The following is a 24,059-nucleotide window of genomic DNA, read 5'->3' on the forward strand; positions in this document are numbered from 1 at the left end:
TGTTTACATGATCTAAAAGTTTTGTGTCCATCCACTCTATCTTATAGGTTACCATGAATGACTTGAAATTTAAAAAAAATGAAATGAAATATAGCCTATGGCTTGAGTTAGCAATGAATGCCTAATGTGCTTAAATTAAATACTCATTCTTGAATCTTGACAGTTGGTATTCATTGATACTTGGATGTTCACTTTGAATGTATTCATAAGTTGAGTACCTTATCTTTCAATTTTTTATAACAATTAGAATCACTCATGAGTCATGTCATTTATTGATAAATATCATGTAACACATTTAAATTCAATGCTTGCATCTTTTTGGATTGGTATATGTCTATATAATTGTGGAAAAATTGAAATCATGCTTGCATTTTGTGAAACAGATTGGAATCATGATCAATAAAGATAGTCATATTATTTCTTGATGATTGTAACAAGTGTAAAATGTTTTGGTAATGCTTCATCAATAATGATATCTTCTTGATGAGAAAATTCTTTTTTGAATTGCTAACTTCATATATAATTTGGAGAATATTTCTTGAAATGCTTGCTTGTCAATGATTTGGAAGAATGCTTGCTAAATGATATTGGATGATGATATATTCTTAGTCTGCAAATTCTTCTTGAGTTGCCATTATTTTTATTGGAAAATTCATTGAAAATGCTTGGTTGATATTGCTTGGTAATGCTTAATAATATCTAATGATTGACAATGTTTAATGAAAATTGAAAAATGCGTAATGATTCTTCATAATGATTAGGAATAATGCTTGAAATTTATTGATGTCTTACACATTCCTTAAACTACCTTGCATATATTTCATGAAAAGATGAGTATTTGATGCATTTGTTGAAAATCTATTAAAATGCTCATACTCATCTAATTCCATGAATACTTGAGTATTAAATGAACATGTTGAATATCTACTTAAATACTCATTTATTCTAGGCTCATGATTTCTCTTTTAACATTTTTTTTAATAATTGGTAACTTAATGGTTTCATGACTCTCTATAGGGAAGTAAGATTATGCTTTAAAGTGATTGTCTCCTTTATCCCTTCTCCTCTTTTTATCATGTTTCCTTCACTAACAATTGGTGTTGATTTAATGCTTTCTTAAGGGGGAGTTAATTATTGACATATATGTTTGCATGAATTCTTACAATCAAAATTGGCGTAATTAGCACTTGGTATCTTCAACAACAAATTGTGGTGAGAATCCAACATTTGGTGTCCTTCATTACTAGTAATATCCTTTAACACCAAATTGATATTCTGCTTCATGTAGATACTATGCTTCTCACTTATACTTGAATGTTGAAATCAACAATTGATATCAAATTTTAATTTCATTCAAATATTGATGTCCAGCTTTAAGCTTTCTCAATTGGTATTTAGCATTAAATTGGCATCAAGCTTTAAAATTGTCTTTCTCACTTGAGATTTAACATTGATTAAATCCTTCTTAAATGTGTTTGAGCCTTGCAATTACCAAATCGATCTTGGTATGCTTAATATGCATTGAAAAAGAAGAAAACTTCACTAGCGTTTTTCCAATTGATATGTTATGCTTTATATTGATCATTAACAATTGCTATTGGTGTTGAATATTGGTGGTATAGTAATCAATGTGCTTATTGAATATCTTTTCCTAATAATCGGTATGTTCCTTATTGTGCTTACTATATTTTGCAAATTGTACTTACTATGTTTCTATCTTCTTTTTTTATAAAACAAAAAAAAGGAGAGATGCTGAGAAATTTCGCATATTAAAAAAGGAATATTTGACCTTGTAGTTTTAATCAAATTTTGAACCTTTCAACTATTGAGTGAGAGTTTTCAAATATTTGACCTTGTAGCTTTAATCAAGTTTTGAACTTTGCAACTATTAAATGGGAGTTTTCGAATCCTTCAATACTTTATCCTTTCTCATAGTCTTTATAAAAGCTTAGCATCTCAAATCAAAGCATTTCATGATTTAACTTACAGGGAGTATTTTTAAAAGCAAATTTTGCTCAAAGGTTTTTCCATAAGAAAAAGGCGGAGATCGTTAGTTTTATTGGCCTTGAAATGATACAGTTTTAAAATTAGAAAAATCATCAAAATTACTTCAATAATCTTTGAACTTATTTGAGTGATCCTTGAACTTGCTTGATTGATTCTTAAAGTTATTGAACTCTCATACATTTTCTTTTGAAGTGCCTAAAAGTTTTAATATGAAAAATGAGCAAATTGCTTGTATGAGTTTCAAATTTGATTGAATAAGTCTTTACACCTCTCTTGCATTTGCCTTTGAAATATCCAAGTGTTTGGTATCAAAACGAATTCAAAAGGAAGCATTCTAACTTATCTAAGCTGTAGGAATCAACCCCCTCTTAGTAAAGGGTTGATCCTAGAAAGAAACAAAGAACAATATGTAGCTTCCGAAACATTGCAAGATCGACACCTTTTAATAGAGAAGGTTGATTCCAAGCAAACAGAATGATGAATGAAGCTACTGGAACTTCATAAGGTCAACCCCCCATAGATAGAAGGTCGATCCTAGGATGATAAAGAATGAAGTAGCTACTAAAAAGACTTAGAATCGACCCTTTAGGCTTAAAAGTCTATTCTAAAATGAAACAAAATGTAAAAGAACTACTAGAGCTTTGAAGGATCAACACCCCAACATCAAGAGGTCGATCTCAACAAGATACAGAAGAACAACAAAGGCACTAGAACTCTAAACGATATATTCTCCATCATTAAGGGTCGATCCTAGATAGTCATTGGACACAGAATTCAAGAGAAAAAAAAAACTAGTTTCTTCACCAAATCATCTCCAACGGTTCCAAACCTTCTCCAACAATAAAAATGACCTCTTTGGAACATAGAAGAGAAAAACATCATTTGATCAAGAATCAATTTGAGAAACTTGTCTTCAAGATTTGATTAAAAGTTTAATTTATTGGAAAGAAATTTTATAAATCCAATTCACCCCCCTACCCCACCCTCTTGGATATTTTCTTGCCAATATTAAGTTGGCATTATCTAACAGTATTGATACCTAAGAATAAGGTATCGACACTTGCTGCCCAGGAAGCTTTTAAAAGGATTTTGAAGAACAAGTATTGATACTTAATTTAAAGGAATTGATACTTGAAAACCCAAAACCAAATATCAACATTTGTCGTCACTTTTACATCACTCTAGAAATTTCCCTAATAGGCTAGTCTTAACCCTTCTTTAGCCCTAGTCCACCTCCTATTACTTTTTCTTGCAACTCGCAACCTTTATCTTGTCCATTCTCTCTCCAAGACCTTCATTCTTGAAGTTTCAAATCTAGTTTTTAATTTCGAAGCAAGGAAAAGGCTTCCCATTATTCAATTTTCAAATCTCTAGTTTTCAAGCTCTAATGTTTCCTCTTTCAACATATTTGAGCTTCTTTCTCTAAGGTTTTGGCGTCTATCATGATTTTTTCTCACTACAAGCTCACCAAGGTAGGAAAAAGATAAATATAAGTGTTTACGCCATTAGTTTATCTTTGAATGGTAAATTAGTAGGTTCAAAAGTTAGAGTACATAAGATTTAGTTAGAGTTTGAAATAACGCATTTTCAAATTTCAGGATTTTGGTTTTGAGTTATGTTTATGATTGAATGATTGCTACTATAGGTTCTATTCAAGCTCTAAAGATTTATTTTTAGTGAAAACTCGGTGTTTCGATCTTGTGCTAGTTGACGAATCAGGTGGGTAAACACAATGTTTTAAGCATTTGATATTTGTAAAGTTGAGCATTTCTATTAAATTTTGTGCCTTGCATGATTTCCATGTTAAATCCTTTAAACATGAAAAGTTTAAAAATCGTTTTCAATGTTTTTAAAGAAGGTTTCAAATGTATATATACTGTGTAATTATGAATATTATGTTCTAGTATTTTAACAAGGGAAGACAAGCCCTTTCAAATGTTTTCCTTCAAAATGAATCTATGATGATACGATTGATATGAAATTGTTGTATGGCTATATGTATGCAAGTGTGAATGAATGAATACCCACCTTTATGATTATGAGATGAACATCATGTAGGAACTTGATTATGTTAATGGTGACCATGGGTTTGAATGAGTACATAAGAGAACATGTATGTGATGATATGTATATGAGTATATTGTGTTGTGGTATGTTATTGATATGTTGAACACCACACAAATATGCAGCCTTGTCATGGGGGGTGGTACTACTTGACTGATGTCTAAGATAATGGTGACTGCATCATTATCCGTGTTATGTCTAAAATAGTGGGGATTACACCATTATTCAAGAATGTCCAAGATATTGGGGACTGTACTATTAATCGATGAGTACTCTTAGACAATTGGGATGGTACCATTGTCCTTGTTATGTCCGAGATAGTGGGGACTGATCATTGTTTGGGAATGTCTAAGAGTGTGGGGACCGATCATTGTTTGGGAATGTCTAAGATAGTGGGGACCGAACTATTATCTAAGAATGTCTAAGATAATGGAGACTGTACTGTTATCCAATGAGTTGTCTTAGGTAGTGGGGTTTGTACCATTGTCCTTGTAATACGTTTATTGAAATAAGTTTATTAAGGTTGGAATAGTTAGATTGATGTATGGATTAGATTCCAAGGCATGCATTTAGATTTAAATGATTGATTATTATCATTCAAAAAAAATGTTGATTGATTATTAATAGTGTTATCTTGTTGAATCCTAGTGACAACTTACGTTATATGAATGCCCCTAAGAATATAAGGGTAGTTGGTATTGAAGGATGCTGAAAATTGCCCACAATTTTGGTTTTTATGAATGAAGTATCAATACTTCAAAAACAAGTGTTAGTACTTAGCAAGCAAAATGCCCCCGAAAGCATATTGTGTGAAAAGTATTTATACTATCCTAGGAAGTATCAATACTTAGAGTCTAGGAAGCCTTTTGGATAAAAAGTAGCGATACCCCTTAAGGAGGTATAGATACCTAAAATTTAGAATAACCTATTTCTATTTTAAAAATGACCTTTCACGTGTTTTTAACTTCCCTTTTGAATCCAAACTCTTTTATGACTTAAATTTCAATTAAAATCATTTGGAATGGTCTTGTAACAGCATTATTTCAAAGATTTGAATGAAGATTGATAATAATTTTTAGGTTCATGCTTACTTCAAGATTATAGATATTTATAAAAAGCTCTTTCCCTTTGGCTTGTTCCTTTCCCATGTTAACTCACTCAGTTTTATAACTCACACTTGAAGATAAATTTGTCTAGTTTCAAATCAATAAGTCACTTAACTTGTCGCCTTGTAGAGGAGTAACTCAGCTTTTACTTGGTAAGTGTGATAAAGCCTTCCTTTAAACCTTACAATATCATTACATTCTGTTGTGGTTTGAGTCGAGTCATAGTTTATTTACTTTTCATGTTGGACATATGCTATGTAAATAAAAATGGAGGATACTGATGTTTATTTACTCTTGATATGTGTTGTTTATGATGAGCATCGAAAGTGGTGGAAATGACTTATGATATATACTCGTGGTGATGAGGCTATAGATGATATGAGCAATGAAGTGTGCATATGATGTTTATACGAAAAGATATAAGAATCTATATGTGATATGGACTTTAAAAATTTAAATGAAATGTTTACCATACTTCATGATGATGATTTTTCATGATGGATTATATTGCACTTAGATAAATGTGCCCTAGCATGTGGTGATGTGTTTTTATGTGATGAGTTAAAAGGCTTATTTGGAGTCATTGAAATTGGGATATGACACCCATACTCTAGTAACCAATATTTAGTGGGTTCTTATCTTGGTGGGCTTGTGGAGGGAAGATTAAGCAAAAACCCTAACTTGAAGTTGAGAGAAAAAGTTAAAATTTAGAGGGGGAAGTTGACCTTAACCAAGCTTTGATTTAAGATTCAAGGCTGGAAAATTTCTTGGCGTGAAGAAGAATAAAGAAAGAATGAAGTAAATAGGTGTGAGAAGGAGAGAAAAAACGTGGACTAGAAGAAGAAAATGGGGATAGCCTGCCCACACATGGGGGACGAGAGTCAGAGCCTTGATCGAGTCAAGGGAGGTCAAAGGGTCTTTTTGAGACCATATTGCCCTTTCTCACAAAATATACCCGATCTCTCTTGCTTTTTTCTGCTCTCTGTTTCTTCTTTCAAATGAACTTGCTGTTTTACAAAAATAGGTTTTTAAAATAGAAATTTTAAAATTATTTGGTCCAAAAGAATATTTTATAAGCTCACAAGTAATTTACCATTTTACCTTTGTATTAAAATACGAGGTTTTACATTTTACTGGATAGATAGATACTTGGAGTAATCTCAATATCAGTTTGTTCTAGATTGAGTGTTATTTAAGAAAATGTGTTTTCAAAATTTGAATTTAAATTATGTAGTCCAAGTAGAAGTTAGATTTTTTTCAAATAATTAAAGTGTGGACTTACATTAGTTAATTTAATTGTCTTTTATAGAAAACTGGGTAAACTAATTTGGTTTTAATAAGGAGACAATATTATAGTTCATAATATGATCTAATAAACTAGATTAGCCTCCAATATTAAATGTGGGCTTAATACTCTAGAACTGTGTAAGAAACTTTAAACCCTACAATAGAGAGCATTAAGGAGTCACTATATAAAGATTACTCAGCTCTCCTCTTCTATTTGCACAAAAACATTAAGAATCTCACTCATTGGAGACTTATTGATCAAGAAAGAAGATCTTAGTGTATTAAATCTTAACAACTAATCTTATGAGTATTTTCATCGTCAAATTATAAATAAAAAATCAAGTACACTTTTGTATTCTAAAATTTAATTATTGTAAATCTTAAATTAATTATACATAAATTTTATCCATTCGTACATATCGGACGGGAAAGAAAAAAGCTTAGGGGCCAAGTTATTAGACTAGAGCTTTGCTGTGAATTCTTAAAAATTTTGAGAAAATGTATGAACGGGGACTAGGGAAATCTGAATAGGGAAAAGTTAGAATAGACCGAATATGACTTGGGATAAAGGGGAATGCTGAATAAGTCAAACTTCAAATAAAGGGTTTTTTTTTTAATGTAACAGTTAGACCATTTGGTCCTTATAATTAATAAAATACTTAATGGAGCACATGTACTAAATAAAAATTTAATTTAGTACTTGAGCTTTCATTCTGTGGATCAAGATCAAGGTGACCTACATTTTTACTCCATTAAAAAAATTTGATGACCAAATAAATATCACATTCTTTTTTAATCCGGGACAAATGGCATAACTTCATTCATTAAAAAATTTTCATTGCTTTAGAACATAATAAATAGAAAATTCAAAAGGCATTAGTTTTTGAAAAATGAAAAAAGAAATCTATTTTTTAATTTTAATTTGTCTTTCGAAAAATAAAAATTGAAATATTTTAATTTATTCCTCTCCTTTCTTTCACTGACCTCCATGTTTGCGATAATATCAGGCCATTCTCGATGGTTTTTGAAGCCAATCTTGACATGCTGATGATGGATTTGGCCTTGGTTGGGCTAATCCAATTAGTTACAAATTTGAAAGAAACTTCTTAAAAGATTTTATTTTTATTTTTAATAAAATTTAAAATTGACGTTAAATGGAAAAAATTAAAATTCAAGCACTGCATTGAACACATGAGACATTTTCCTAAATTTTAAGGACCAAACAAAGACATATGTTAAACAATGAGATACCTTAAAATGATGCTGAATATGCCAGAGGATTAGAGAGAGAGAGAGAGTTATATATATTGTATACTGAAAGCCTAAGGGTAGAGCCATCTGCTGCGACCTGAAACATCCAACAAAGCATATTTTTCCTCAGAATGCCATAATGGTCAAGAGCAAGCGTTCTTGCGCAAGAGTACAACACAATGTCACAAAGCATTCCCACGGGGCTACAGAAATTTCCTACTCTACTTCTCAAAGACCTAATCCAACAGTGCGACCATCCCTTCGTCGGAGCCCAGCGGTGTACTGTTTCTCCAAATCCTGCTGGAGTTCCCGCTGCTTCTCTGCTTGAAGGAGACCACTGCCATCTTGATTCTCTGGTTTCTGCTCCACCTTCACCTCCCCTTTCACACCCTACAATTGGCCATAGGTACCAAGGCAACCTCAGACTCTAAAACTGTGTTAGTACGTGATGGAACTCTAAATGAGAGAACGAGTCATAGAGGCACATGCAATGGTATGTTCTGTCCTAGCTTGCCACCACTAAATTGCAAGGCAAACAAGTTGCTCAGACAACACACACACACGAAGCCATAAAGAGGGTATAGGTATTTACCATGAGTTTATTGAACTTCTCTTGTCTCTCCCGGTCACCAAATAGTGCAGTATCCCAGCGATGGCCAGACTGACATTCAACCATATACATACATGGAAGTAGCAATTTATGTTAAATGGAGTAAACTGTAAATTTCGAAAAAGCTGAAAATTTAGCTAACTCATAAGAAATACCTCTTCTGCAGGGGTGCTTTTCTTGCTCCCCCAGAGCAACTTCTTCTTTTGCTCAGTAGTCATATTACTGTGACCTGCCCCGATAAGGTTCCTGTTAACTGCATTAATAATCAATTCAGATAGTGTGTTAATACCAGAGAACAAAAACTTTCATAGAAACCCAGCTGCCAGTCTATAATGTTCCAGTAACAGGAACAAAAGGAAATAATAATTATTTAGTCAATTAGTATGACTGCAAATAGGAAATAGAGCTATCAGGAGGATCCCTCTTTCGATGATAGGAACAAAAGTAATTATGGAAACACCAATGCAATAAAAGTACCATATAGAGGGTAATATACAAAGAAGAATAACTAATCAAGCATGTTCTATGATAGGCATACTGCAGAAAAATACTGAGCAATCTTATCAGCATGAGACCAGTTAACCACCCTTCGGGTGGGATGCAATTGATGTTATCTAAGTTGCATTTTCAAGTTCAAAACCTGCTTTAGCATATAACCATCCCAGATACAAAAACTACATCAGACCAAATAAAGATGGAGCATATTAGAAAAGATAACAGATTGATAGCACAGCATGATAGAAGGCTAAAGAACTTAGGTCCCCAAGAAACAAATTCTCGAATGGATGGAAATGACAAAACATACCTCATTTTAATAGAGGCCATGATTATTAGAGACCAAACAAATGGTAACTTTTGAGGCTTGACTCTTACACAAGACCAGTCCAGAAGACAGAACATTAGACTAATGCGTCATATGATAGCATATTTTCTATGTAAACCTCATAGGTTCAAAGTAGTTTGCGACAAAAGCATGCCAATGGCTCCATTTCCAAGTGTTATTAAACTATTTCCCCGCTTTGATTCTAACTACCAAAGTTTGAAGTATAGAGCACATTTGAAACAAATCTTTCAGCTAACTCTCTATCATGACAAACAAAAAACACTTCTTTTGTCTGTTGTTGAGTTTCAAACAAATACCATATGACAAAGGATGAACACATTGATTATCCTCTTTCAAAAACCTCAAAGCATGCAAAACTAAGGCATATAAACTCTAGGTTGTCTCCAGCATATACTCTCAAATAACAGTTACAGCTTCATGCCATCACAACCAACAAACTTAACCATTTAAACCACAAATTAAGTGAAAGGTAATGATCAAAACCATGAGAAGCATACTATATCAGTATCATAGACATTAGGCAACAGGATAACTTTTAGCATGGGCAGAGTAGAAAACTAGATTCTAAATTTTAAAGGACACAGAGCTTGTTTGGCTTAGGTTTTTTTTAACTTAAAACCTATTATGAAGCTCTTATGCAAAATAATACTTTTTAAAATTAAATTAAAATTGTTTGGTAAAATAAATTATATAAGCTCTAATTTTGGTTAAAATTACCATAAAAGATATTCATGTCATCTTCAATCACCTAATAAATCAAAGTAGAACAAGTCTACTTCACGCTTATATACGATTTCAGACATTAAAATCAAAAAAATCCACACAGAAACAAAATAGCTTTCAAACGTTATATAGTGATAAAAGTTTTAGATTTTTGTTGATCTACCAAGCAATCAGACCATGATACTTCAATTTCCCAAGAAAAAAGAGAAAAGAGAAAACGATGTATTTGACATTAAAATCCTTTTTGGTGAAGAAGAGAGAAAACTTTTAAATATTACTTGCATGCAGCTTTGAATTTAGGTCTTCTTTTCTCTTAATCTTTGTAAGAACAAAAAAATTTCAGATTTTACTATTCTGTTGCTAGGTTTTCTATTTATTTTTTTTCTACTAGTCTTTGCAAAGAGAGAGTTACAAGTGTGGGAGATCACGATTTGCGTTGGACAAGGGTGATTTGCAAAAGAAGGGAAAGGAAAGAGAAATCAATTAAGAGAGGGGGATATTTCTTGAAAAGCTAACATGTTTTTAAAAGCAAAGAAAAGAAAGCTCCGAAGAGGAGCTTTTCTTTAAGCTTGTTTTTTAAATTTTGTTCTTTAAATAGACCTACCAGTTTTTTAAGTGCTCCTCAAAATCTTGTTTGACCTGAGTTCTGCTATTAAGAGGGATTTAAGTTGAAAAAAAGCCAAGCCAAACAAACACAAAATTAACAACCCCCATCCAAAAGAAAGAATAAAAGAAAAGACAAAACAATGAACAAAGGACAAACCTCTCTTTTGCAAAGAAGATATAACTTTTTAAAGAAATTAAGTTTGAGACCAATAAAAATTACCATTAACTAGCCACCTAATTGATAAGAACTTAAAACTCAAATGGCCCCAGAGAAACCTGTCAACAATCATAAATCAATATTTTCAGCATCTTATCAACAACCATTCAATGCACCTAAGCATTGGGCTCAATGGTAGGCGCATGGACCCAGAGTCAAACCCACCCTGCCTTCACCCTAAGTTGTACATATTTATATAAAGACATCCAGCTTTCACATATAGAAACACACAATTCTGCTTCCTTTTATTGGATTAGTCCTATGCAATCTCACTACATGGATAAAAAGTAAATAGATAATCTTCTATAAAGAAAATATATAAGGAAGCTGTAGTTTTAATCATCATATTATCTAAAGGGGTAAAGGACTGAAAAGGTAGTAAGACATAAGTGCATCAATTTCTTTATGAGAGAAAAGTAGGAAAAGCAAATGTTCAAATCAAGTAAATGACAAACCCATTTAAAAATTTAAAATGACAAGCTGGGCATGAGACCAACTCAAGTATTGCACTTATATCTTTAGCAGCAAATATAAGAGAAAGGGAAAAAAAATAAAAGGATTGGTAGCATGTAATGAAAACAATTTGTTATAGTCACTCCACATCAAACAGCTACAAGAGAGAGAGAGAGATGAGATGCCACCCCAAGCCAAATCCATAAGGCATACCTAATTCAGCAGCTTTCATTGCAGCAACTTTTGCTGCATTTATGTCATTAGTGATGTCAACATCATTGCCATGGGCCTGTTCCATGGTCACTCTTCCACCAGTCTCCTCAGCTTGCTCCAAACTTGACCGTCTTTCATCAGCTACAGTAGAAGAAGACTTAAGAAACTAATCACAGTAATAAAACAATAGAATAATAAACATCAATCTATTGGAAAACAGATATGAATATAACTGCTCTAATATGTAAAATCAAGCACAAAAAAGCAACAAAAAAATTACCATCTTTATCATACTCATTGCCCTTGCTTGGGCTAAAGAGTTTCAGTTTTTTAGCTGGAGATTCCTGATTTTTACCTTCAAACATAGACTTCTCTTCATACTGCTCCTTCAAAACTCCACCATACCTGTCTTTTTCCATATTAGTTTCCCATTCATCATGTTTCATTCTCTCCTTTGCACGCTTTTGACCATCTATTTCTTTCAGTCCACTCTTGTAACCTTCTTTAAGGTGATATTTATCATTGTCCCTCTCCCTACCAGAAGATAAGTCATTCCGGTGTCCCCTAGATTCTTCATAAGATTCTGTGTAATCACCTTTTCTATCTCCCGAGCTTCTATGGTAGTCCCCTTTTTCCCCTCGACTATCTCTGCCCCTCCTTCTTCGATCTCTATCCATCTCTTCAGAAAAAGAGCTACCCTGTCTCCTACCAGACCCAGCCCTGTCAAAAGCTGAATCCTTGTCTTTATATTTCTGGTGCTCTAGAGATTGTGATTCTTTCTCCTTATCCCTGCTCCTATGCCCTGAACCATCATATCTATCACGAGAATATTTGTCTGCGTTTCGTGAATAGTCTTTTGACCTGCTAATGTCACTTTCTTGTCTTGGATGATCAGAGTGAGTGCTAAATCTTGATTCTCGACCAGAACGAGAGGACAACCTATCATACTTACAACCTTCATCTGCAAACTTGTCATGTCTGACATAATTATCATGCCTGGAGTAACCATGAGAACTCCTGGAAGACTGTCGATCAGAATATCTATAGGAATCACTATTTCTACTATATTTATTCCTACTAGAATCCCTATCTAGTTCTCTCCCATCTCTTCCTGGTCGAGTATCAGCACCTTTTTCCAGATCATCCCTTGACAAGATAGGACTAACGCTGCGGTCACGCAGAGGAGAATTTCCTGTAAATACACACACAATCAGAAATGAGATTTTGAGATGTGAGACATTTTCTGTTGATGATCATTCAGACTTTCAAGGTCTAAGATTGGAAAAGGAAAGAAACTTGTAAATTTATGTGTCAAGATAATAATAATAATAATAATAATAATAATAATAATAATAATAAGAGCAATTCCTCAAAGAATGAAGATATTTGTGTTCATTAAACTTGAAGCTTCATGCGTTAATTAGTTAGTACAACGGTCAGTCAAGCTCTATATGTCATAAATTAGTCAAGACTACTAAATTGGACAAGGCTCTAGCCTTACACTTTTAAGAGTCTTAAAAGTTATTATCTATATACATATAGCAATATGAATGAATACATTTGAGAGTGGAAACATCAATCAATACAATGCTTCCTCATACTTCTAGGGTTATTAGAAAATTTGAACTTTGTGCCTTCGCCTAGTGCAGTGGGCTCCTTCCACTTTTACCCTAATTTTCAACCAGTCCAATTTTCATCAAAACTTCTATATAAACTAAAGTTTCCTGGTTTGTATCATCACACTTCAATATATTAACCAAAATACTAAAGGGTGACAACTGAACAGTACAGACAGATTTGCTTATCCCAAAACTCTGACTCAAGCCATATATAACAGGCTGTAAAGACCAATCAACATCAACAGCACTTTTGAAATAACAATAATAACAATAATCATTTCATATCTACTGGTTCATGCAAAGATGACTAAGTATCAGAGTGATAAATTGACAACAGAAGTGACAACTCCAATGTGAATTCATCACATGTTTACAGAATTGTATGAAAAAGAAGAAAACCATTAGAACACAAAGGGTATGAGGCAGAAGCCAAAGTAGTCAAGAAAGTCAAACCATTAGAACACAAAGGATTGTGATCTTCATTTGATATTGAACTATATTAGGTCATTATTGAAGCTAGAAGGAACTTTATTAAGTCCCAATTTTGTCCTTGTGTAGGTATACTATGGTAAATCTTATTCTTATTCAGTCTTTAACATTATGGGGGTACTTGGTAAATCTTCTTATTAAGTCTTAGATTATCTTTGTGCCAGAAGTATTCTAGTAATTATTCTTCATAGTCTTTCACATTAGAACCATTCATTCCTTTTAAACCCTAAAAGTAGTCATCAACAAACCAAATCCACATGAAAGCATATTTTTCAAGCTTCAACCCAACCTTGAATCACTGTCCATAGGAAGATTTAATCCCTTTCCATTTCATTTTTTTTATTTTATTTTGTCCCTCAAAACTTAGTCTTTTCCTTTCCAAACTAACCAACAAGCCCTAATTTTCTTCTCCCACTGAAACAAAAGGCTAACCTTTGTTTGGTAGGAAGGAAGAAAAAAAGTGAGAAGAAAAAGGGAAGAAAAGGAATAAAATTTGTCTCCCTCCTTATTGGTAAAAGAGACAGAACCTTAAAAGGAAACAAAACAGTAGAGGATAGAATTGTTAATAAAATTATTAATTTAGCTATATGTTTTTTCCTTCCACTAACTAAAGAGTTAAGATTTTGAGAGAGTGTAAAGGTGCAAATTCAACAAATTTTCCTTCCCATTTCCTATTCCAACCCCACCAAGCAACAGAAGATAGTTTTGCCTTCCATCCTCTTTCTTCCTTTCTACTTCCCTAGTAACCATGTGAATGATGAGATTACAAGCTCTTGCCAACATATTTCGAATTTTCTTAATTTGATGCAACTCTATTTCCCATCCTACATTAGGAAGAGTTCCAATTTCTTGCATTCTATGAAGACCATGCATACAAGACAAACTTTTTGTATTGATGATTATCTCTTGTTCTTGAATTTGAAATTCCCACGGAGTACTTCTTAAAAAAGATAAGGCAGAAGCTAGACTGATATCTTTCTATTGAATGATTATTTTTGAATTGAGAGAAAAGTAGCACTGGGAACTAAATTATTCAGGATTATTGAAATAATTATTGTCTTTAGGTGAAACTTGAATACTACAACTCCTGAGATCTAGACACAGATATATAGTATGCAGGGGACAATTTAAAATATCTAGCAGATCTAATTAACTAGAATCAGTGTTTCTTTAATTATTAGAAAGTCATCACTAGAGTGAACTAACCATAAATAGTTATACGAGTGAGTCTCTTGACAGGAAGAGAGGTATCAATTACAAGCTCACAATTTCAAACACCTCTGAGCCAAAAAACTTCTATTTTAAGTCATATACGAGCATAAGAGATGGGTACCTGTGATTTTCATAACCATCTCAAGTATAAAAACACCTTCAGATGCCAGGCAACGGTATCTAAATAATGACTTTCAGATTCTTTCTCAGTTTTAAATTATCAAAAAATATCATAATTTCCTGCTCCACCACTCCCAAGGCCATCAACCTACTTGCCTCGTCAAAAGTAATTGATACAGCCATTTAAAGTCCTTCTTTAGTGCATTTTGCCATGTATTTCCCATATTTTATAAACTGTGACCTTGTGCACATTTTCATCTTCAAGAGCAGAACTTTCATTTACGCAGTTATTGCACCCTAGATTATATATAAAATTGGCTAAGCCTATACATTCTGAGAGTTTGGAAGTTTATCTACTTTCTAGGGCCCTAAGAGGTTATTTACAAGTTTATTAATCAGCTTCTCCTCATAAAAGTACTTAGTTGAATAACGAAGGCATATCTCATCCAAATGGAAGATCTTGGGTTCAAGAATCAGGAAGCATAGTTTCCAGCCATATAGCTAGCAAGTAGTAACTCTCATTTTTGAATAAAAAGAAAAAAGTTACTTCCCCATTTAGAAACCCAATTCTAGCAGGTTCATGGAAATATCGATACCAAGTGTTCTTGCATTCCACAAGTTCTTGGCCAAATTTCTTCCCTCTGCTATCCAAATCAAATTAATGCTAAACTTGCCAAATGCTTTCAGAGTAAGACCTACAAACAGCAGCCTTCCAAATATGACAATTAACCCCAATCTTATTGCTAATAACAATATCCAGCAACTTGTTCCTTCAATGTCAACCTCTTATCCATGGCCAAATCACAGTTAAATCAAACCCTAATTGATTTCTGATCTGTAACAACTTTGTATTGGGCCCAAGTACCCTAAAATCACTTTTTTCTGTAGCCATTTAACCTGAAAGCTCTTCCAAACTTAGTACACCACAACCCACTTAGGTAGATTACCCTACATAGATAGTTTTTACTTAATAATAATAGCATCTAAAGAAAGTTCAGTTCTATGTAAATTAGACTCCAATTCTACCCATGTTAGCTTAGATAATCTCATCATCATATCCTCCCCTCCTCTCACACAACTATAACTGAAACATTCTCTAGGTGAGACACCTTAATTTAAAGAAAAATGAATTGCAATAATAGAACATGCAATCAACAACCACAAATGCAGATTACAACCAACCTCTGACATCAAATCAAAAAAATATCATACTACTCAAAATAAGGACTGAAATTATATTGTGACTTTAAAAACATCATAAACCAGAAACATTCCAAGGTTCTAAAAGATCCACTTAGAACATAAAAGAAAAGTCAACAACGAACCTTCAGATGAAGATGACCTGCTGATTGGAGAACGGCGCCTATACTGTCGGTTAGATGCATCATTAGAAAACTTACGAAATGCTGCTTTTGCATCAGAACTATCAGGAGGTGAAGTCTGCAAATTCGAGTCCATGAAACCTATTACCTGAAATAATATATATTTCTATATTAAGTAAACATAAGAAAGCATAGAAAAGAACAACATATTTGCCAAGACAACATAATCAGTGGGTATTAAGAAGAAGAAACTGATGTTATCGAAAAAGCGAACAATTGTGAGCATTTGGGGGGCGGGGGGAAGGAAAATAAAGTGAAACTCACTTCATTACAACCATAGAGTAATTCAAAATTAGAAAAATCATTTGAACAAAGCTTCCAATCTGATAAACTTAAATATGAAAAATAATAAATAAATAAATAAATAAAGATTCCTCAGCAAAAGAAAACCAGAAATCCACAGCATTCCCAAGTCACCATTAGTAGCCAGTAAACAGAGTGAGAATTAGCTAATCAAGCAAATAAAAATCAGAAGATTTCAGGGATGAAAGGAAGAAGGGAGAAGCTATGAATAACAATTTAGTTCAAAGTCAAGCCTCAATTTATCTCTCCCTTGAGCCAATTCGAGGTTCACTAACTACTATCAGTCTTTAATTGAGTTTCTATTGGTTATCTTATTCTAAGCAAGTAAAGCTCCTTTTTACTTTGTTATTGCTCATTCTACTAGCATAATGCTTCCAAATTTTAAAAAAAAAAAAAGGGCAAACGTGTAAGGATATCTTTGAAAGATTAAAACTTGGAAATTCAATTGTTGATGAATGACAGAATATATTACTATTTACTGTAAGGAACAATTTATAACTAAATACGACTTTTGCTTCTGCTTAAGGTCAAGAAATGTTTTGCTGTCGCTTCAGGCGAACACCGAAGAACAGGAATTAAAGAGTTCTTTCCTTTTCTTATCTCAAAAACAGATATAAGCTCCAAAAACCTAGGACTTCTTTGTCCTCTTTTTCACATTTTCACTTTTTTTTTCAGAAACTATCTGCACCAACAAGAATAAAAATGTATTTGGGAAATTCATTAAAAAATACGCATTAAAATGAAGATCAAAAACAAGAAACCCTAGATTAAAGCAAGGAAGAGAAGACAGAATTGAGGGGTAAAAACTCGAAATATTATTTTCATTTCTGACAGTTTGCGAGCCACAGAAGAGATCAAATAAAAGCAAATCTAGGGATTCGAATAACAATGTTAAACACGATTGAAGGAGCAATATTACTATTTTAGGAAATTAAATCAAGAGAGAGAGAGAATGAAACCTATGCTTTTTGGTTGTTAAAGAATTCGATTTCAAAGATAAGAGACTTCCTCCCCGTCGCGTTTGCTGTATTTCTGCGGTGCGCTCTCTCCTTGCTCCAGCGCTTTCAACTTTAAACGAAAAGTGAAGCTAAACAAGAAAATCGGGGTGAGTGGGCGTTGTCATCGCATGAGCTCGACCTCACCGTTGCTTTGTTACGTGCGGCTCCATCATTTTTTTCCGTTATTTTTTTTTAATAATTACTACATCTGTAATCTATCTCTAGTGTATCTATTAACTGTCTACTTACATTAAAAGTTATGTCCAAATAAGTTAATTGATTGACACTTATATAATCTAATTATTTGTTGAATTATCCATGAGATATGTGTGGTATTTTGTTATTTGTTGAGAGTATTTGTTTAATTTTCTTTATTTATGAGATTTTAGATATTTTAGAAGATGTTTGAAGATGATTTTGTCTATTTATGTTTGGTTCAACCTATTGCTTAATAATAAAAAATTCTAAATAAATCTACATTTTTTCATATTATTAATTTAAAAAACATATGCTTCAACATATTGTTTAATAATATAGATTTTGTCTGTTTATAATGTTCTTCCGTTTTGTTTTTCTTCAAGTCATAGAAATTGGTGGTTGGGTTTCCTTCTTTCATTTTTATTTTTGATCTATTTTTATTTTTTTAATATTTTTGGATTTAGGGATTTTAGATTGCAATTAATTGGTTTTTGCTTTGCTTTTGTTCCTCATTGCTATTTTTTTTATTTGTTCATCATTGATGATTATATGTTATTTTTTTTATTTTGTTTAATTATCATTATTACTTTTGAAGGTATTTTATTTATGTTAATGTTCAGGGCAACTTAAACGGGGAGACTACGGAAAGCATAATTTGTTAGAAAAGAAAAAAAAAAAGAAACAGGAAAAGTTGAAACATAATAAACGGGTATTTTTTTGTAAGTTTTGAGATTGAATATTTTATTTAGTTTTTCTCTCTTTTTAATTTTTTGTTATTCTTTCTTAATGTTTTATTTATTTATTGATAATATTTATAATTTTATCTTTTTTTTCAAAAAACAATTGTCATACAAGTAAACGTTAACTACCCATTGCTTTTTTTTATGCATGAATTTTTCTGTTTTTAAAGTTGATTTGATTTTTAGATTAATTTCTTTGAATGCGATTGATTAGTATTGCTTTATTTTTAAGACAACTTTCAATTATAATTGTTTCAAACATATTTTATATATTTTTCTTATTTTATTTTTTAATTTTATGATTTTCTCTTTATTCAAATTTTCATTATTTGGGTTCTTTATTATTTTTATTCTTATAATATTGTTACTTTCATAAAAATTTAGAAGTCTTTCATCTAAGTTTTTAAATTTTTTCTTTGGTTTTATCTTATATGATTAGGTGTATGGTTATACTTTTCTATTTTAGATAATAATCTACTTGCACTTTTACTCAAGTTATATCAATTATTGACTTCTTTAATCTGTTACTCATCTTATCTTATAATAAGCTTATTTTTAATTATTTTTTTATAGATGCCCAATTTTAGTTAACTATTATTTTTTAAGTACTGTGTTACAAAAAAAATTACATTAATGTGTTCCAAGAGCAGAAGTGCCCAAGGACATTCTAAGCGCAGAAATGCTTAAAGGTTTTTCAAGTGAGGAAAGGCCTAAGGCTTTCCAAGTGCGAAAGCACTCAAAGAGTGTTCCAAGCATGGAAGTGCTCTAGGGCGCTCCCGTGCAAGCATTCCCAACTCGAAAGCGCCCAAAAGCTTCCAAGTGTGGAAACACCCAAGAGTAAACATGGAACAACTATTTGTTTAGGGAAATGAAAATAACTTAAAACAACTGGCAAGGTTCATGAGTTACTTTCACATTTGAGATGTTCTAGAGAGTTGGGCTTAGTGGCTCAAATACGGAGATAGTTAAGAGAACTTTCTCTTAACCTTTTTTTGAAATACATGTGCTTAACCCCTTTTCTTTCTTTTCTCTTTAAGAATACATGTGGTGCACTATCAAGTGCCACTACTACATTACCCAAAACTTACACCCACTTCCAACTACATGGTCATTCTTTTAATATCCCATAAACTATTCTTTAACTGCTCTTCCATGACAAGCTCATTCTCCTCCTAACCGCTTCTAAGAAAGTGCTCTTATTCAATATAAATATGAAGGCCTTGGAGATTGGGAGGCAATCAGAAATCATTAGAAACCTAGCCAAGATTATACTAAAAGCTCTTTTAAGACTCCACCAAACATTATTTCTATTCAACCATTCCTATTTGTTGTAATTCATCGCTTCCTCTACCTTTTCTTATCCCTCACCACCTGCCACTCAAAGCACTTACGCTTTATGGACTATTCCAGTCTTCTCTCTACCATCTCTAATGCATTTCAATTCACTCATTACAACACGTCCTCTTATTCTACTAGAAGAACCCTCTACTTTTTGGTGACCCCATTAAGAAGGAGTGATTATAGTAAGTGAAAAATTAACCAAAATTTTTTTCAGAAGATATGGAGGATTCTCCTGACAACCAAGAAACACTTTCCCCTACTTATGTCCAAGAGCTCATGAAAATACTCCAAGCTTCCCAAGAAAATATACAGGTCTTGGAAAAAAAACAACAAACGGATGATAGAGATTATTGCTCAATTTACATCTTCAACTGCCATAACTTCTCAACCTCAACCACCACAACTTCTCAACCTTAACCAATACTAACACACAATGGAGAAAATGCCACTAGCGTGGTCAACAATGAAAATGGAGGAGATGGAGAGAGCACAACTGACCCATTCCTTGATACCACCAACCCTTCTATTATAAGTAATCTCGTTACAGTAATTCCTTTCACTAGTGCTCAAAGTTTTGTTACAAAGGAAGAGCTAAAGAAGCTGCTCAATCAAAAAAGCAAGAGTTTTCAACTTTTCAAAGTTTAACCTAAAACTACCCCATCCTCCCAAAGTAGCCACTAAGCCGTACCCTAAGGATTACACCTACCCAAAATTCAAATAATTTAATGGTAAGACCGATGATGCTTGAGAACATGTCATGAAGTTTGTTAAAACTTTAAGAGTTGCAAGCTTGGACGACAATTTAAAGCTAAAGGAGTTCTTTAAATCTCTCACTGAAAGAGCTAACACATGGTATGTTAATCTCACTTCTGACTCAGGTGACTCTTGGAACCAGATGTGTAAAATGTTCGGGGAAAGTTTTTTCTACTTAAGAAAAAGTGACCCTCATCGACTTGAGGAAAAATATCAAAAGACAAGAAAGATCTAGAGTAGCCTTCTAGGCTACCATAACGAACTTTTAAGGTAAAACAAGTTCTAGCCATAAGATGAAGCAACAAAATTCCTACTAGCATAAATGACAAAGATAACCAAATAACTATTCACGCATTATCATTCTTACTTATACAGTAATATTCCATTCTTATTTATTTCTTTTTTTATTTTTGCCCCATATTTGTTTGTTTATTCCTATGCCGAGCAAAACAAATAAGAATATCATATAAATGTATCTACATACATATATAAATAAATCATTAGACATATGACAAAAAAAATCCCTCTTTGAAAAAAGCTAGCGAGAAAAAAAAAATTTCCCTTACTTCTCTACGAGAGTTGTGTTTAAAAAAAATATTGATTGAAAATAAAACTTATCTATCCAAAAAGAAATCGTTAAAAAAAATCTTAGAGATTGACTAGCCATTTTTGGAATTGGGTATTTGATGGGCAATGGCATTCCCAACCTTTCTTCCATAATTGCATAAAGAATCCTTGTAAGCATAATATATACAAATGTTTGTATATGAAGAAAATAAAAAAAAAGAAATCAAACTATTGAAAGCTTGCAAAAGATTACATGACAAATGGAAAGGTGAGCATTATTATATTCAAAGACTTACAAAGTTGTCATGAGCCAAATATTTATTTTTCATTTGGATCAAAACCATGTCCTCTGTTTCTAATAATGCATAGACTTTTACCATTTCTATTTTTCTTATTAATCTTTATACAGCTTAAATCTCTTAACATATTGAACAATATTATTAAGAGCTATAATCTTACAATGTAAAAAACATTAAAGTGATAACCTTTCCCTTTATCGACATCCCAAGGTCAAACGTTGATATGCAATTCAAGATTTATATATAATGCACCCATTATTCTCACGTTCTAATGATAAACCAAATCTAAATTTATTGTGCATGAAATTTTTATAATAATTTTTTTTACAAGGGGCAAAATATATTAAGTGTTTCGGAGTTCCAAGCAAGGAAGTGTCTAAGGGTGTTTCATATTTAGAAGCGTCCTAAACATATACATAACCAAAAATCTCTAGGAAGGTATCCTAGCAGTAATAATAATTTTTTTCCTTTCAAATGAAAGCTACTTACAACAAATGAAATAATAATAAATAATAATTAAAAAAAAAATAAAATAAGAGCAAACAATACAAAAAAAAAACACAATAGTGTTATAAAGAGCACTTACTTGTTTAGAGAAATTTTAGGAAAGAGCTTTTGAAAATTGATTTGAATTTCTATAGAACTATTTCATATATTTAAAACTTTAGGAATTATTTTCCTATATGAATCTAACTCTTTAAATTTCTTTTCAAATCTTTTTCTACTTTAATTGGTTTTCCACATATATCTCTGTTTTTCCCTCCTATTTTAAAGGAAACTAATTAACAATTTACTTGTAAATGATGTAAACAAAAAACTAGTTAAATGACCAAAAAGTTTTCTAGGTTAATTATGGATCACATTCAACTGATTGCCCATCACATGGAGAAATCTTCTTTTAAGAATTATTATTATTATTATTATTAGCTTATAACGTCATTAGCTTAATTAGAATGTTCACAATAACGACAGACTATCAAGTGCCACTACTCCATTACCCAAAACTTATCCTCGCTACCTAGCTACATGGTCATTCTTTTAATATCTCATAAATTATTCTTCAACTGCTCTATTATGACAAGTACATTCTCTCATAATTGAACGTGTTCTCCTAACTACTATTAAGAAAGTGCTCTTGTTCAGCATAAATATGAAGGCCTTAAAGGTTGGAAGGCAATTAGAAATCATTAGAAACCCAGCAGAGATTATACTAAAAACTTTCTGAAAACTCTTCCAAGCATTCTTTCTATTCAGCCCTTCCCATTCACTGTAATCCATCACTTCCTCCACCTTTTCTCATCCCTCATTACTTGTCACCTAAAGCACTTACGCTCAAGGACTACTCCAATTTTCCTTTCTACCCTTTAGTGCATTCTGATTTACTCTTTGCGACACATTCTCTATTCCTACCAAAAGAACCCTCTACACTTTTGAGTAAGAATATGTCCTTGACAAGAAATAACTTCCTTAATTTACATGTTTGTCATTATTATTTTGTTATATGTTTATCTTTCAACTCATTTGATTTTTTCTGTTACTTTTTGAATATTCAAAAATGTCATAGATAAGTGTATTTTTACAAAATATAATATTAGTCAACCATTCACTTTTTAATTGTATATTATTGAAACCACATTGATAGAATATTATTCAGTTACAGGTTTAGTGAGTTTTGAGATTTGTTTAGTTTTCTCTCTTTTTTTTTGAATTTTTTATTATTCTTTTTATTAATGTTTAATTTCTTTACTAATTAAATTTACAATTTTATCCTTTTTTCTAGAAAAAATTATCATATAAGTATATATGAACTACCTATGGTTTTTTTTATGTATGAATTTTTTTATTTTTTAAATTGATGTGATTTTTGGATTAATTTTTAGAAATGTAATTGATTAGTATTATTTTAATTTTACAAGGTTTCTATGGTTTCCCTTTCTAGAATTGTTTGCCCATTTCTTATTTAGTTTTTCTCTTCATTCCTTTCTTCCTCATTTTCTTTGTTTTTCTTTTTCTGTTTCTTTTTATTTTCTCAACTTATTTATCTTTTGAACTAAATCTCTAACTTTTTTACTATATTTGTTATTTTGTCTTTCACTTTAAACTTTTTTTCTTGTAACTAATTAATATATATTTAATTTTTCAACTTACTTTGTTTATAAGAGGAGAAATAGCACCATTTGTGAATTTTTATCTGTGTTTTCAATACGGTAATAGTCTTCAAGTTAACTCCATAGATAGCCATCAAAATATCTATTGATTTTTGAATATTTATCTTTACAAATTACAATGTAATTTTGGGTTTGCAAATGATGTATTGGTTCACCATTTATTTTTAGATAATTATCTTTATTATTAATGTAAACTAATTTTATATTTTATCCACACATCAAATCATTGTGTCTGGAATACATAGCATAGGTTACACTCTAATAACTTAAAGTAAGCTTTGTAGGACTATATAAATGATTGACCATTGGTTGTCCCCATTGTTTGACATTTGGTGTTAGTAGAGCTTTTTTGTAGAGGGTAGGCGGGCTAAACTTGCTAAGCACTTGACTTGGGTGGCCTTTAGTGTTCAGTTTGGGTTGGGACTTAGGTGGGCTTCCTACCCACATCTTTAAGCTTCACTCTTTCAGTCTTCTTTATTGTTTTAGTGT

General features: G+C 32.0%; 1 protein-coding gene across 2 annotated transcripts; it reads right to left on the reverse strand.

Moving 5' to 3' along the window:
- Positions 1–7,695: 7,695 nt before the first annotated feature.
- On the reverse strand, positions 7,696–17,635 carry LOC110426559 (pre-mRNA-splicing factor). 2 transcript variants are annotated; one of them, XM_021441797.2, is made up of 7 exons: positions 17,466–17,635; positions 16,147–16,291; positions 11,737–12,573; positions 11,382–11,522; positions 8,481–8,578; positions 8,308–8,376; positions 7,696–8,142 (listed from the first exon to the last, which is right to left on the reverse strand). In XM_021441797.2, the coding sequence occupies exons 2-7, from the start codon at positions 16,277–16,279 to the stop codon at positions 7,717–7,719; spliced, it is 1,704 nt and encodes a 567-aa protein (XP_021297472.1). In that variant the 5' UTR covers positions 16,280–16,291; positions 17,466–17,635; the 3' UTR covers positions 7,696–7,716. The 2 variants fall into 2 exon arrangements, with proteins under 2 accessions (XP_021297472.1, XP_021297473.1); XM_021441798.2 differs by having other exon boundaries at positions 7,807–8,105; positions 11,662–12,573; positions 17,466–17,630.
- Positions 17,636–24,059: the final 6,424 nt, after the last annotated feature.

This window comes from Theobroma umbraticum, unplaced genomic scaffold, assembly GCF_002168275.2.
Source record: "Theobroma umbraticum cultivar Fairchild unplaced genomic scaffold, ASM216827v3 scaffold_89.0, whole genome shotgun sequence".
Classification (NCBI taxonomy): domain Eukaryota; kingdom Viridiplantae; phylum Streptophyta; class Magnoliopsida; order Malvales; family Malvaceae; genus Theobroma; species Theobroma umbraticum.

Excerpts from the sequence above, each read along its gene's own strand:
- LOC110426559 (XM_021441797.2), bottom strand. The coding sequence starts at position 16,279 with ATGGACTCGAATTTGCAGACTTCACCTCCTGATAGTTCTGATGCAAAA. Across the intron at positions 11,523-11,736 it reads AGAGAAGTCTATGTTTGAAG|CTGATGAAAGACGGTCAAGT; the intron begins GTAAAAATCAGG and ends CTTCTACTGTAG. Across the intron at positions 8,377-8,480 it reads AAAGCACCCCTGCAGAAGAG|TCTGGCCATCGCTGGGATAC; the intron begins GTATTTCTTATG and ends GTTGAATGTCAG.